The sequence below is a fragment of the Coregonus clupeaformis genome, chromosome 33, assembly GCF_020615455.1.
Source record: "Coregonus clupeaformis isolate EN_2021a chromosome 33, ASM2061545v1, whole genome shotgun sequence".
Lineage (NCBI taxonomy): Eukaryota > Metazoa > Chordata > Actinopteri > Salmoniformes > Salmonidae > Coregonus > Coregonus clupeaformis.
Genome location: NC_059224.1, coordinates 42,853,430 through 42,870,249, shown reverse-complemented (window position 1 = coordinate 42,870,249; position 16,820 = coordinate 42,853,430). Strand labels below are relative to the sequence as shown.

At 40.5% G+C, this 16,820-nt stretch overlaps 1 protein-coding gene across 3 annotated transcripts in view; it reads right to left on the bottom strand.

Moving 5' to 3' along the window:
* Positions 1-8,843: 8,843 nt before the first annotated feature.
* LOC121549336 (protein lin-28 homolog A-like) overlaps positions 8,844-16,820 on the bottom strand; it is a 43,358-nt gene continuing 35,381 nt past the window's right edge. For 2 of the 3 annotated variants that reach the window (XM_041861194.1, XM_041861196.1), the window contains exon 4: positions 8,844-10,152. In XM_041861194.1, the coding sequence (XP_041717128.1) occupies positions 9,849-10,152 (304 nt within the window). In that variant the 3' untranslated portion in view covers positions 8,844-9,848. The remainder of the gene's footprint in view (positions 10,153-16,820) is intronic. The other variant, XM_041861195.1, reaches the window with a different exon arrangement.

Genomic DNA, 16,820 nt, shown 5'->3' with positions numbered 1-16,820 from the left:
TTTATTGAATGAGGGAATCATTTTATAAAGACAAAAGTATTTGGTTGTAATGTTGAAAAAGCCAAGCCTGCACACCCAGGAGCTCTCCAGATGGAGGGTTGACCACATGTTGACAACATGTGACTAACACTGTAGTTCTATTTGGGGGGCTCCTCCTTTCAAAGAAGCAGAAGCTAAACATGATTGGCTTATGAAACATGGACAACTGGATGGTTATTGGACATGTTTGACAGCCTTACTTGAGTTAACTGGCGTCAAACTCTATTACCAACTGAGCAATACAGGCAGTAGGCAGTACATTACATGCTTACATTGTTATTTGTAAGTATAAGTACATACAAGATGCAAGGGGTGCATTGTGTCAACTTTTTGGGGACTCTTTATGAACTGTACACTCTTAGAAAAAAAGGTGCTATCTAGAACCTAAAAGGGTTCTTCAGCTGTCCCCATAGGAGAACCCTTTGAAAAACCCTTTTTAGTTCCAGGTAGAACCTTATTGGGTTCCTTGTAAAATCCTTTCCCCAGAGGGTTCTAACTGGAACCCAAAATAGTTATACATGGAACCAAAAAGGGTTCTACCTGGAACCAAAAATTGTTATCCTATGGGGACAGCCAAAGAACCCTTTGGGAACCCTGTTTTCTAAGAGTATACCTTAGCCAATGCCCCCACACACACACACACACACTATTCCATCTATCCCAGTGTTAGAGGAATTTATTAGGCCTAGCCAACGCTCCACTCTTTCATCCTGTCCTCGACTTTAAAGTCATTTCCCTCCACTCAGAGGGAGCCAAATGGAGAGAAGATATAGATCCTCTTCTCTTTTCATCTGCCTCTTTGATCCTTCTTTCAACATGGATTCTAATGGGAGAGTAAGCGTGGATACAAATGGGTCTTTCTTTCCTTTCTGAGCCTGGGTTTTCATATCGAAATAGTCCAGAAATGACTCCTTAATAACCTTTCTGTTCGGATAAAAAATAAGACATGGACATGGATTACTACAATTATTCAAAGTGGAGACTAATGACGAATATATTATTCAAGGTGGACTTCTAAAAATAATAGCCCAGCATGCTGTCGTGGCTGCAAGTATGAGGTGAGGTCGCTGATACATAGCTGTGTGTGTGAATGTGTGCTTGTGTGCTGCTTTTAGCCCGTCTTGGAACAGTCAGTGCTTGCGATTTATCTTGTATTCCCTGTGTGCGGGCTCCGGGTACCTCACTGCAAAGGTTAAAACATGCAGTCTGCAGGCGTGACTACAAAGGTCAACATGCTGCTTAGGAATGAGGGATAGCGCTATGAGAGAGAGAGAATGAAGTAATCTGCTCCTCTCATCTCCTCATCCCTCCTCTAGTCTCCCCCCTCAGACCAAGTGGCCCACGTATTGCCTCTGACACTGATAACGCACTGTATGAGCACAACATGGGCCCAGAGACATGTATCTACTCCTGTGTCCTGCCTCTCCCTCTCTTTCCCTCTTTCTCTCTTTCTCCTCTCCCCTCCTGTCTCTTTCACTGTCACCATCTACCTCTAATTCTCCACAGTAAAATGTCTAACCTTGGTTAGACGTGTATAGGCAAGGAAACAGTTAACAACAATGCTGCTTTGCTTTTATATAGGCTATCCTTACAGTACCCAGAATGTTTCATCCCAAATGGCCCCCTTATTCCCCCATTAGGGCTCTGGTCAAAAGTAGTGCACTATATAGGGAATAGGGTGCCATTTGGGACACAGCTGAGGACAAGAGGAAAAAAGCAACTATTAAATAAAAGCAGACCATAGACCATAGGCTGGGGAATAGAAACGACTCTATAAAGAAACAATAGCATCTAGTGAGTCACAGATGTGTTTGGGTGATTCATTTGTCTTGGCTGCTGTGTCCTTCAGAGTGAGGAAGAGAATGTCACAACGGCACTCTCTTACCCTCTAGTGCAGGAACAGCAGAATGACAGAATGGGCGTTGTGTGTGTGTGATAAGAACAAATCATGTATAGACATATTTTTGAAAAGAAAACATATATGCAATATATTTAAAAACCTCAAAGAAATGTATTCATAACCTGAAAAAGCAAAGAATTACAGAGTTATGTGGGAGTCTCTTGCGCGTTTACTTCATTATGCATAGATAGATATTGTTTGTATTCTTTTTATATCTTCACCTGCCATTTGATATGAAAGGAGACAAGCGTAGAACCCTTTATAACAGGTTTTAACATATTCATACTTGTGCTGTCCCTGAAAGCCAAAACATGGCAAGCTGATCGAACCAGCTGAGCTGAATTACTTTTTCGGCACACGCTGAGCTACCAATCACAATTTGAAATGTTCCCTTAAGCCCAACCTCCAACTGGCTGACCAGACAGCCGACCTTTGCAAGAGATAAAGGAGAAGGTGTCTCACGATCAATGAAGCTTTCACATGGACAATGGCATTTTATTTGATTAAATATTAATACAATGAACTTTAAATATGTTTTCCACCTGGCAGCTGACAGAGGTCAGAACTGCCAGCAAGAGTTTTCTTACAGCTAGCACCAAAATGTTAATTGAAGCTAGCTTTTTCTTTAGTTCTTTCTACATGCTATCTTGCCACCAACGTGCAGTGTGACTGAACGAGGTAAGATATTGTTTTGGAAATTATAGTTTTGAGTTTATAAATCACGTTTTTTATATTTTGCACCTTCCCACCTTTGGTGGAAAAAATGCAATGAAAGTATAGGGTGCGTTACTTTACTCACCGTGAACGGCTATCAGTGTTTATCCACATATGTTTTCACCACTACATCACTGTAGCTACGCTAACGTCAGCTAACACTGTACAGGTAGTTCTTATAGGTCAGTTTGGGATTCAGCATTCACCTGACAAGATATGAACACAGGTTTGTTACAGACATGTAACAAGCCTGTGTTTCATTGTCAAAACACACCCACAACTGAGTTTAATGCCAATATAATAGGTTTATTTCCAGTCAAGTAAAACAATTAAGACATAAACAAATTCAAGATTCACATTTTTTAAAAATAAAGGCAGTATGCTTATATTGAGGCTATAATAATGAGTGATATGTACATCAAATAATGGTTTTGTATCGATTAAAGCAATCATTGCTTGGGTTCTCAACTTACACAAGCGAGGGGACAGGGGTGAGAATACACACCCCTTTAACCACTAAGGGTGAAGAAAAAACGTGAAAAAATGAATCATTCCAACATGAGAAACGTGAGGTTAATAAAAGGATGAGTAAAAACACAATTTTAATATGATTAATGTTCCCAGAAAATACATTGTCTCCATAAAAGGCAAAGAATAGAGCAGCCACCGTGGCATTTGAGGTATGTGAACGTCAATCATATTTGGTAATTTCCTAATTCACCCACTAGAGGGCACTGTATGCTTAACTTTAGTTCCCACCTCTTTAGCATCACTTTAGGGTTCAGTCTTGTTCCGGAAGGGTTTATAGATCTCTAGAACTGACTCCCAATACTGGATGTCAACCAGTCTAATGCTGAATTACAAATCGACCCTAGCCCCTACACCCTATGTACTCCTGTAGATTTGAGAGAATTGGATAGACAATTGGAATAGGTGGAAGCACTATGGTAATCTTTTTCATTTTACCTTTAGATTAGCTAGGTGGAAATGTTTCCAAATATCAATCTATAAAATTATACTAGAAGTGCCTAAGGATTAGGGGCAAGGAGTAGATTTGGAATGAATCTTCCTCTCCTAGGCTATCTTAAAGGAAAGGGGAAAGGGGATACCTAGTCAGTTGCACAACTGAATGCATTCAGCCAAAATGTGTCTCCGCATTTAACCCAACCCCTCAGAGGGTAAAAGTAAAAGTCTTAAACCTTTGACGAAATCAAAAAGGAAAAGGGGGACATCACCAGTAAAATAATCATTTGAGATAAACACCTTGAGGGACTGAGGCCTGAAACTCAGATTTGAAAGCAGTGGTTTTGGTTCAGATAAGGCTGTTAAAACAACACAAAACAGAACTGGTACATTCAGTATACATTGTTCAAACTGGTTTGGTCTTGAATGGGATCATAGGACCCTATGAACCTGCAATAACGTGTCGATGTTGACTTAAGTCTCTACTCACTAGTGCAGGGGTCAGCAACAGGCAGTCCGCAGGCTAAAACTGGCCCGCGAGTGATTTATTTGGGCCCCCTAAAGTATTTATAAAAAATAAATATTAAGGTTTTGGTAAAAAGAAAATCATGAATTCAGATCAAATAAGTTTAGTTGATGAATTCTCTTCGCAAGTATTCCCATGAATAAAAAAAGATGTGATTGTGTCTCAACGTAATCAAGGTATGAAATTATTGTTATTTTCAAATACAATCACTTACTGGATTTAGTTGGGGTCAATTTGCAGTGTACACATTATTATAATGATGTTCCGGCCCCCAGACCATTCACTCCGACAAAAATCGGCCCGCGGCTGAATCTAGTTGTCTACCCCTGCTCTAGTGCGTGTCAGTCAAGTGTCAACCTGGTTTGGCAGCTGCCAGTAATGTTGGGAATCACCTATGCCATACATGAGAGTGTGAAACATTCTCACAGATTCAATGCAGCCTATTAAACAAGTACATAATCAGATGGTGGCTCAGCCACCAACATAAACTTCATCTGAACACAACCAATTTAGAGAGACCATATTATTTTACATTCACTGAGACTGAGGCTCTGTTCGAATGTCCACACCAGCATACCACTTAGTATGAAGCAATTTATTGGCCATGTATACATTTGGAAAGTGGAGACATCACAAACATCAAAAGTAAAACATTAGCGGTGACACCTCATCAGTTCTGGAGGCAGCATTACGTTTGTTCACAAAAAGCAGTGCGGTAGCTAACGAACTTTAAATAAATGAATTGTTTCGCCTTACAATTAGCCAAGTTGGCAAGCTAGCTAAAGTTATTTATAGTTAGTTAGCAACCGCTCCTATACTCTTTTACTAGCTACCGTAACGCTTTTGTGTCACAAATATCCCTCCAAAAATGACACAGTGTCTCCATTTGTGTTTACATTTGACTATTGTGATGCGCATCCACTTTCTATGCATATTCAGCATGTATTCAAAGTAGTGTGCTAGTAATGTGTATTGGAACAGAGCCAATGAGAGGTGTTCTCAGTTGAGTCTTCACATAATTCCCTATCTGACAGTTAAATACTGACCAGGATAGAAAGATAAGAAAATAAGTACTTACAATGAATCGAATGAACATATAAAGCTAAATTAAAATTTAAAAGCTAATCATTAATAATAATAATAATTATTCTTATATTATCTGTAATGGTGGTACTTTTTGTTCATATTCCAGTGTAAACTAGTCGCTCATGTACTGCAAACTGCAAAGAATACTATGAGGTGAGCTTGTACTGGAATACTGCAGCCTTCTCCCCCCCAAAAAAAAATCAGTAGAGCTTTTCAGTCAAAAAAGAATAACAATATTCATATAGCATTTTTGAAGGATCTCAACATATGCAAGGTCACTATTAGTACTCAAATCTACTAATGTCTTGTTAAGTATTATTAATGCCACTCATTACTACTTAGTGTAGTTCACAAAAACAAGAACCAATCGTCTCGAGACAACACAACTTGTCATTTTCGGAAGTTGTCAAAATGCTTGATATTTAGGTCACTTACTGAGGAGCCCAAAGAGAGAAAAAGAGTTATTTGGTAATACTGTGGGACTACACAGACAAAACATAGATAGGCACTATCTTCTTGTGCATATACACAGTACAATCCAATTTGTGTCCACCTCATGGCTGTCATTATCAAGTGGTTACAATGAGATTTTTTTGTTGTTGTAAGTATTATGAAATACAACAAAGTCAATTCCTTTTCAAATGAGGTTAGGAGAAAACATATGTACAAACACATGACCAACGACATGCCTATATACAGTACTGTAGCTAGCCCAAAACGGAGGCCTACATATGCTGGAAAAGCACACAAACACACACACACACACACACACACACACACTTAGCTGGCAGACAAACAAAGTTCACCCTTGTGGAGATTAACACTCCCATTTCAAAACCGAAGTAAAACCTTAAACAGGCTTTGATTGGAAAAGAGGCGTTGCGGTCACAACTGATCTGCCATTTCAGCGATGTGATTGATTGAAACTGCATTGCGACTACTGTGCCAACAGCGGAGGCTTGTAACAAACAACTGCACAGAGGGGGTAGGAGGGGCCGGGGCTGGGGGCGGGAAGAAACAGAGGAAATGAGGTAGGCTTTTGCTGGAAGAAAAAAAAGGGGGGAAAAGAGTATTGTAGTAAGAAAATAAACAAAAACAAAAAATAAACTTATCAAAATCTGGGAAGTAAGACCAGGGAAACTGTGGCAACAAAAAGGGCCCTTCAAAAACACACAAAGCCTCAGCACAACACAGTCCTACAGTTTTTCATACAAGATCAATCAAAACAAAACATAAGAAGAAGAAAATGCACAACTATGTATAACTCAAGAGGTAGTTAGTTACTAATATCAGTACATGAAGAGGTACAGAACCTTTAAACATTGCTGTTCAGAGTTCATCAAGCAGTCGGTGGATGATTCCCAAAATAATAAAATATAATTTTTTTGGTTAATTCCCTGAGAACAGTTTATCATCCTGAGAGGAATTGTGGGTAAAACAAAATCAAATACATAGTACAAAAATGTCATATGATCCAGCTCGCTTGGGCTTGGGCTGTGCTCGTTGTGTGGTTTGGCCATTCTCTTTTTTTCCCTCTCTGTCGTTGTCCACTTATTGGATTCAATTCGATGCACATCACACATTCAAAAAGCTGTGCATAAACAACCTCAGTGTTGAACATTCAGCAATAGTCCCTTGAAATTCCAAAGGAGCAGGAACAGTAAAGCAACAAGTCCTACTATTAAAATGCCTTCAAATAAAGCCAAACTCTTTTATAGAAATGTATACCAAAAACTGTTGGTTGTCTACGTAATTTGTTTTAGAGCTTTAGAAAACACAAGCTAGTTTGACATCGTCATACAAAGTCATTTGATTTGTCAGCACATTAAGAAGATACGATTCCAAAGTAACCCACATTAACTTTTGTGAGGAGAGCCACTTCAGATAAGTTATTTTCACATTCAATATGGTCAGAGAAGTGTTGTCATGTTTCATTAGTATAAGCGCTACTGGAAACTCGCAGAGGATTCAAGTCATACGAAAAGCAGCACTTTTTTTTCTCCCTACCTTTTTTTTCCCGCTCTTAATAAATCTCTGGACTATTTGAAACACGAGCAGCAGTGTTTTGGGATCCCGTTTTGAGGGGTAACAGGTGGTATCACAGGCATAGATGGGAGAGGGACAGGGGTGAGTATATGGGGTTAGAAAGGTATGACATCAGACAGGTGTAGAGGGTATGTGATTTGACTAATACTAGGCCTATGACTAGGGGTCAGAGTGTTACCTATATAAGTCAGGCAGACTCCAGGCCCTAGGCATTTGATCGGAAAGGAGAAGAGGGACATATAGAAAGATAGAGAGAGGTAGAGTGATAAGAGAGTGATCAGATATATTTGATAATGCAGACAGAGGGATGATGAAAGTGTGATGGACTGATAGAAATAAAGAGTGACATGAATGTAGAAAATTACTTTATATTTTAAAGGGGGAGGGGCATTGATTGAACAGGTAAAATGTGTGATGTCACACAGGTCAAAGGGAGAGAGGTGTGATGGTGCTTGACAATAAAGAATCCTACGCACAATAATTTCTTATATACTTAAAGTTAATAATTGTTTTATAATATGCTATTCTTTCATACATATATTAATTACTTATATCGTGACTTCATAAACTGTGACACTATCTTCAACTAATTAGTCAACAACCCAAATCTAGATAGTAGAAGTCCAATTAAATAATGGCATTTTTTCAATGTTTTGGAACTTAAAATAATATGGTTTCTTATCTAAGCAGTGTTGTGAGACCGAGTCAAAACCAAGACCGGGAGGGGGGCGAGTCCGAGTCAAGACCGAGACCAGAACAATGAGAGTCCAATTAAAGACCATGATTGAAATTGTGTAAGATAGCCCCCATAAAAAAGAGCTCACAACACTCATTTTCTAAAATTTCTAAAAACCTATTTTCACTTTGTCATTATGGGGTATTATGTGTAGATTGATGAGGGAAAAAAATTATTTGATTGATTTTAGAATAAGGCTGTAACATAACAAAATGTGGAAAAAATCAAGGGGTCTGAATACTTTCCGAATGCACTGTAGTAAAGGACAGTATTGTTATGAGTAAGTATGAAATGTGTCATAAAAGGAGTGTGGATATTTGGCCTGGTGAAGCGGTTTTATGCGTTGACTGAAAGGGGGCTGATAATGATTATTTGTTTTTACTCCGCTGGTCTCGGCAAGAAATTACGAGTCCTCATTGTGCGAGACTGAGTCGAGACAGTCAAGACAGAGTAAAAATGTATCCGAGACCGAGACAAGACCGAGACACTCAATATATGGTCTTGAGAACGGACTAAAGTAGCCTAACAACTCACACTAAATTATTCTGCTACTCTCTCGTTCACTACATACTTTAGTCTGCCATCATTTAAGTCGTTTGTGGTAACGAGGGACACGAGGGGCATTGTACAAAACAAAGTCAACAGTGATTGGATCGTCTCTAACCAATCAGAGTATCAAAGCCAATGACACATTTTCTAACCGCCGCTTTACCCACGTTTGTTCTGGCTCTGGCCCAACCCATCGGTTTCTGGACCAATCAGACGGCCTCAAATGTGTTCGCATTCGGTGAAGGGTCGGGGAGGTACTCAGATCCAGACTCATTGCGGAGAAGAAACTAACGTCTGTAAGCGTGGCTTAGCGTTTGGCCGGAGCAAGGAGTCTGGGTAGCCAGGCAATGTCTCGAGTGCTACAACACCTTATCTAAGGCATATCTATCTAGGATTACATGAAACAGAATTGTTAATATCAAGTCGACTAGAGGTTGGCCCCAATCTCAAAGCCTGGATCAAACTTCTCGTCTGCCATTGTTATGTTTTAGGAAAGGAACAACGTCTCTCACAGACAAGCAAGAATGCACACATGCCTGGATTCGATACCATTCCCCCACTAGCACTCTGCAGTCAATTGTTAGTACCACTGAACTAGAAAAGCTCATCTTCTGTGGTTCAGGAGTGACAGTTAGGCTACTTTTCCCAGCAGAAACCTGGTTGCAATGATGTCTTTAGTTTTTGCCTTATCACTAACACACCTGATTGTAAATAATCAAAGACTTGGCGATGAGTTTAATTTAAGTGTGTTAGTGCTAGGGGAAAAACAAAAATATGCAGGATTAGTAAACACTGGCCTACATCAAGGCCTTTTTTTAAAGTCTTAATGCCAAAAAAGAGGCATCATGACGTTTAGAATAATGATATAATATGAATATGAAACAGGTGGACCAAAATCTAAAAGGAAACCGAGTCCTATTCAGAAACTACCACTCAAAGTGTTACGGATGACACCAGTCATCCAACCCAGATTCACAGTCAACCTTGTTTCTCTTTTAGACCATTTCGTCTCTTGAGCTGCACTGATTGAGAAGTCACACACAGACACACAGTCATTCACGAGTCCGTATGCCCAGCAATGTTTGCCATAGCTGCCACTGGACGACAGCCAGTCAATCAGTCACACACATTCACACACAACCGTACCCTGGCAATTGTTGCCATAGCTTCGCTGGTCCCCCAAAAAATAGACCTCCCATTTTTTTCACGAGTGTGAGGTAGATTAGGGGTGGGATTTAGGGGGTTCCTTAGGTGAGGGGAGTCAGGGGTCAGGGTACACCTCTCCCTGCCTATTTCCTCCACCTCTGGGGGCCGCCGCGGTGCGACTGGGGTGGCTCTTCCGGGGAGGACGAGGGGCCCTCGAGGGGGGATGAGCCCGAGCGCGCCTCCTCGTCGGGGGGGTACAGGTGGGCCGAGTGAGAGGGGTACAGGTGGTCCTGAGAGCCAGTGGGGGGTGCCAGCGCCTTTTGGGGACATTGGGCCACCATGTGCATGATGCTCTGGCAGTAGTGGCATTTCTTTGGCTGGGGGGGCAGGCCACACTCCTTGGCGTGGTGGTCCAGACCTCCACAGTTATAACAGCTGGAGAGAGGACAGTAGGAGTGGAATGGAGAGAAAGAAGGATGGAGAGGAGGGAGAGAAGAAGGAACAGGTAAAGGACAGAAAACGGCACCCATTTGCTACTTGTATCGAAACAATATTCAATGACTCAAATAAGGATGAATCAACAATTGGATAATACTTTAATAAAGTCAACAGGTATAAAGCATTACAATGGCGTTATAATGCATTGTAATTATTGTCATCAGCATTTATCCTCACATAGAAATCTGGTCCAAACATCATCCACTTTGAGTCAGTTGAAAATGTGTCATAGAAAGACGACATATTAAAAGCCTAATTAGACATTATAAAGGCTCATACAAGCTTATATCATTTATTAATGCATTATACCAGTCAGTTTTATGTAAACTCTTATTCAAAAGAATAAAAGCAATGTACTGATATCAACCAAGCCTATCCGCTGACGTGAAGATTATTGGGGACTTGTCCGGGATTCCCTTTTTCTGTAGAAATGCACCTTCCTCCACTAGATGGGAGTATAACAAAGGCCATAAGTCCTTTTGAAATGTGAGCAACGATTCCATCACTACCCAGTAGAGTTTTATCTATACAGGATTTAAACAAATCATTGGAGAAACCAATACATGCCAGAAATAAAAAAAAATGTTTTACATTTGAGTCATTTCGCAGACGCTCTTATCCAGAGCGACTTACAGTTTTAGTGAGTGCCTACATTTTTTTTACTGGTCCCCCGTGGGAATCGAACCAAATGAACGAAAAAGTGTTTTGTTCATTTGTCCACTGTTCATACAATCCCATGAAATGTTACATGTTAGCAGTCAAGTTTTCAAGATATAGAGCGCTTTTAGTACATCAAAAATCATCAACAAATGATGCAAAACGCTTAAAAGTTATGTTTAATTTAAAGTACAACCAAACCACACCACCCTCAATACATTCCTCATATAGAGAGCTTTCTCAATCTTGTATGGAACACAGTGCATTGTATTGAAAGATGTAATGGCTTGGAAAGCTTGAAAAAACAATGGCTTGCATTCTATTGCATTGATTCTCAGACAGACACAATCGATGGTGAGCACTATAAGCTAGGCTTGGTGCATCTCTAAGATCACTGCTATAAGACAAACCTCGCTCAATAACAAATAAAGAGCACAGGAGCAGAATTGTTTTGAAGAAAGCTGCACTTAATGAGGATGTTGAGATGAACCGCACATCCTCGTTGAAAACATACTCTATCTCTCTCTCGCTCACACTCACTCATATTCACACACACACTCGTTGTCACGTAACCACAATAAAAACATCGTGCCGAGCAACGGTCAAGTATATTTCAATTCCAATCGAACTGCTGGAGAAAAAATGAATTGAAAATGGAAATGCTATAACTAAAAACGCCATTGCGTAATTCAAACTCCACATCCAATTCAATTACCAAACAGACTTAAACAGGAGTTGGCCTCGGTTCAGACATTTTGTTAACTTGAGCAAGAAGATTCCGTCCCCTCGATATTTTGATGAACTTCATGTGCTCTTACCGAGCTAAGAAATGGCGCAAACACACTTCACTGGGACGTTGTGGGTCACTAAGGAGCTTGTGGTGGTTACCACGGTAATACTTGGTCATAGGGGAGGCTGGTTGTAGAATTCCGTTAGCATAGTAGACTGCCTCATTTGTCCTTGCGTCCTCAGAAAAGCGCATACACATCATCCGCAATATTCCAATATTCCTCCCAGGGATTGCTGCTACGATAAAACATTTGTTGGGTGTCATATTCTCCTTTTATTCTGTTATAAATTCCTGGTTACACAACAAATGTGCCAGTGTAAATTTTGCTCTGAAAGATAACACTGATGAATACTTTAAATTAACACGTATACGTGTTGAGAATAGACTCAGTTTATATTTCAATGAATATGCTTCAGTTGTAGTACTCGAGTCCAGGACTGGGACTTGACTTGGACTCGAGTCAAGATTTCCATGACTCGTGACTCAACCTCGACCCGTGGGGACTTTGACTCGACTGGTAGCGACTTTTTGTCCAGAAATCTCTCTTTGTTTCATAATTTAACATACTAGCTACAACAGCAAATGTTAGAGAGCTGTATTATCTAGTTATCCTTACAATGTGCAACAATGTAACAGAATTTAGATTAAAAAATTGTTGGACCGCAGCTTTTAGCACTACCAAGGGACTCGTGACTCGACTCACTAATATGCTTTATGTCATAGTCCATTTTAAATTTTCTTCAAATTTACAAGGGAAAATGGTACTGCTAAAATTATTATTTTACCATTAATCATTGAAATGAAGCAATAGAAATGCATTTATTAATGTCTACATTAATTTTTGTCACGTGTATTCTATTACAAACACCTTAAAGCAGGAATCTGCTACCCACTGCCATCCCACTGCTTGTGTTGTGTGCTCTGTCATTAGTATTACTGTCGGCCCCAGCACCTTAGTTATTGTTTTGGTTTCACCATGGTCCTGGGGCAGACAGTAATAAAACAATACATAAAAACAGTATTATTTATTTTGCTGTCCCCACTACAACAACAAAATAAAAAATAATTACATGGAATTTTGTCCTTGAAACATTGAATTTAAATACTGTAGAATTCCATTAATTTCTATGGAGGGCTACTTATTCTGCGGTGGCTTCAAAGTATCTCATTGGCCAATACATAGCATCAGCAATCTAGTGTTTATATACTCTCATTGGCTGAAACAGGACCATTAAATCCTATGTGACTAACTCAATTGCTGAGAGGTAATTTAGACCTACTCTTAACTCTGGTTTACTGTCTTGATTAAGATGGATTGAGAGGTAAAATATTCCTTTAGTTTGAGTCAATATTAATTTGGTTAAGGAAAAACAGCAAAAAGTACTTCTCAGCATTTCCCAAACCCCTAATATTATACTTTTTAGCTCTCTTGCCCCAGAATATACACTATATATACAAAAGTATGTGTACACGCCTTCAAATTAGTAGATTTGGCTATATCAGCCACATCCGTTGCTGATAGCTGTATAAAATCGAGCACACAGCCATGCAATCTCCATAGCCAAACGTTGGCAGTAAAATGGCCTTACTGAAGAGCTCAGTGACTTTCAACGTGGCACCGTCATAGGATGCCACCTTTCCAACAAGTCAGTTCGTCAACTTTCTGCCCTGCTAGAGCTGCCCCGGTCAACCGTAAGTGCTGTTATTGTGAAGTGGAAACGTCTAGGCGCAACAACGGCTCAGCCACAAAGTAGTAGGCCATACAAGCTCACAGAACGGGACCACCGAGTGCTGAAGCGTGTAGCGTGTAAAAATCATCTATCCTCTGTTGCAACACTCACTACCGAGTTCCAAACTGCCTCTGGAAGGAAAGTCAGCACAAGAACAGCACAAGCTCGTCAAGAGCTTCATAAAATGGGTTTTCATGCCCGAGCAGCCGCACACAAGCCTAAGATCACCATGCGCAATGCCAAGCGTCGGCTGGAGTGGTGTAAAGCTTGCCGCCATTGTACTCTGGAGCAGTAGAAATGCATTCGCTGGAGTGATGAATCATGCTTCCCCATTTCTGGGTTTGGCGGATGTCAGGAGAATGCTACCTGCCCCAATGCATAGTGCGAACTGTTAAATTTGGTGGAGGAGGAATAATGGTCTGGGGCTATTTTTCATGGTTCGGGCTAGGCCCATTAGTTCCAGTGAAGGGAAATCTTAACGTTACAGCATACAATGACATTCTAGACGATTTTGTGCTTCCAACTTTGTGGCAACAGTTTGGGGAAGAACCTTTCCTGTTTCAGCATGACAATGCCCCCATGCACAAAGTGAGGTCCATACAGAAATGGTTTGTCGAGATCGGTGTGGAAGAACTTAACTGATCTGCACAGAGCCCTGACCTCAACCCCATCGAACACCTTTGGGATGAATTGGAACGCAGACTGCGAGCCAGGCCGAATCGCCCAACATCTGTGCCCGACAACACTAATGCTCTTGTGGCTGAAAGGAAGCAAGTCCCTGCACCAATGTTCCAACATCTAGTGGAAAGCCTTCCCAGGAGATGGAGGCTGTCATAGCAGCAAAGGGGGAACCAACTCCATATTAATGCCCATGATTTTGGAATGAGATGTTCGACGAGCAGGTGTCCACATACTTTTGGTCATGTAGTGTATATAATATATAGAATATTGGAACGCAGCACTTCTACACTGTGTTCAAGTATGGTAGTAGTTATAGCTCTGGCCAGCAGGGGGAAGAGTAGCGTAAAGCCTGTCGCATGCTTCCCAGTCTAAACAGTTTGCGCATATATTATGACAACATTTTGTGATGTTTTTGTTTGTTTTGGTGTTTGGCAGGGTTTTTTTTGGGCTGTTGTGCACACACACAAAAATATTGAGGAAAGTCGAAGTTCAGTAGCTGAAGTCTACGCCCCTTCGTCGGTGATTGGTCAACAGTACTACTCCTAGTGGAAGTGGGAACTATGGACAGCATTCTTCAATGAAGTGTTTGTTGTCATTCAATGAGAGATGACTAATTTTCATGCAATTTATTTCACTTGAGAAATACTGCCCCAAACATCTTAGTTAGTTGTAAAATTGCACAACTAAGATCTCCTAAGCAAAAATGTAAAAATGTAATACAGATTTCTTGATTTATCTTATCTTGGACTATTTTAAGGAAGTGTTTCTGGCTATGTTGTTGCTATGGTGGCTCAAGAGGGCCAAACAACAGTAATATTGTCACTTTATTCTAATTTTTCAAGCGAAGGTCTTTAGGGCTGGGGTTTTCAAACTATTTGGGGCCAGGGATCCCTTTTGTGATAGCAAATTCATCAGGGACCCCCTCATAATCACAACACAACTTGAGTGAGATATAAAATAATAGCATACAAGGAGTTTACCATGACTTCGGCAGTGCATGGCCGAACCAAGTCTCGGGCATTGGGAAGGAACAATTTAAAGGCCCACCTCTTGGCATTGGAGATAATTTTGCCGTTTTCAAGCTAATTTCCTGTAATTATACACATTTTGCCATGAGGCAGAGAGAAAACCTTGCCTTTTTAAAGCTTAAGGTAACTGTCCAGTGTTTCCAGATTTCTATGAAATATGACCAATAATGAATTACAATATGAGTTAAATAGTTTTCCTTCCAAAACATTTATATTAAGCATGTTACAAAGCAGCTTTTCTGTGTTGGAGTGGTATGGGCGTACCCCAACAACAGAATGGTGTGGGCAAATACCGGTCACAAAAAATATTAATGCAAGTAGACCGCTGATTGGCCAATGAAGAAATAGCAAGCATTTTTGAAAACGGTCATCTGATAAGCTGTTTGAGGTGATTTTTTTAATGTGTTTTTTTTCCCCCCAATTTATGCTTTGGCCACAAATACAAGTATAGGATGAGTCAACATTATTATTTGGGTATGAGCTAACGGAATGTGAACTTTTAAAAGTGAGATTTCTACTGGACAGTTACTTTAAATTACAGTGCATTTTGGGGGAATACAATAAGTATCGAGTTGAAAAATGTATAATTGGTGGAGTACTGTGGATACCAATATCCCTGTGAGCTTCCAAGGCCCATGTTGCCCAGGGTTAAGAACATAAATTGTAAATGAATAATATTACATTGTATTGTTTTGTATTACACCGTCTAAACTTATTCCACGGATCCCTTGGCCAGATTAAACTTTTTTATATTTTTTTATCTGGCCCCCTGCAGGACCTCTACCAAACTAGAACCCACTTTGATAACCCCTGCTTCAGGGAGTATGCGAGCACAGACGTTTGCTTCGCCTAGCCGAGTTCTGCTAGGAGCAAACCGAACAATTATATGTGGACGCCTTAACGGCTTCAGCAGCGCAGCACTGTGGCCCCTTATATGGAACGGGAACACAGAACCAAGAGGTTTAATCAGGCTCAAGTACCTGCCACCTCCCTACCAACACAGCTTCCTATCCGAAGCACAATCCGAATGCCATGGAGCTAACCAACCACAAAGTAGTCCAATTATCCCAACTACACTGAATTATTCACTTGTGTAAAACAACCAGGGAACCCTTTTGGCAGATAAGGGGGAGTAAGAGGGGGATTGGATAGCCAGATGACATTGCAATGACACAGTGATTTGGTCTATGCAGGTATAGCTCTCACATCTACTGTAGTGTTGCACGGTATACCAAAACCTCTGTCCTTTTTTGATACTAGAACATGAAAAACGGTTTGGTACTAGTACTTTCGGTACTTTTGTCAAATGTGTCTCACGTCATATACGGACTGAGATGATCGAGTCTGTCTAGTAATTGGTCTGAATCTTCTCAAGGTGGCAGTAGTTAGCTAGCCAGGCTACTTGCGCTTGCACATGCAGCTGACACAGTGCCAGACACTTTTGAGAAGCAAGAGAGGAGAGAGAAAATGCCGTCAGCATGGCTTCTTCTAACGAAAACATCATACCTCCACTCCAGCAGCTTGTTGACAAAACTGGCTCCAGAAGCGAACTATAAGAATACTTTGCTTATAGAGCAGATGATGAGGACCAGCCCACTGAAACAACTATGCAAAAGGTGTTACAAAGCAGTGCAGTGCAAGGGAGGTTTACTTCCGAAACAACATAAAAAACGATTTTACACATTACATTTGCTTTGTAGCGTTATTCTATTAGCAACTAAATTCGAATTA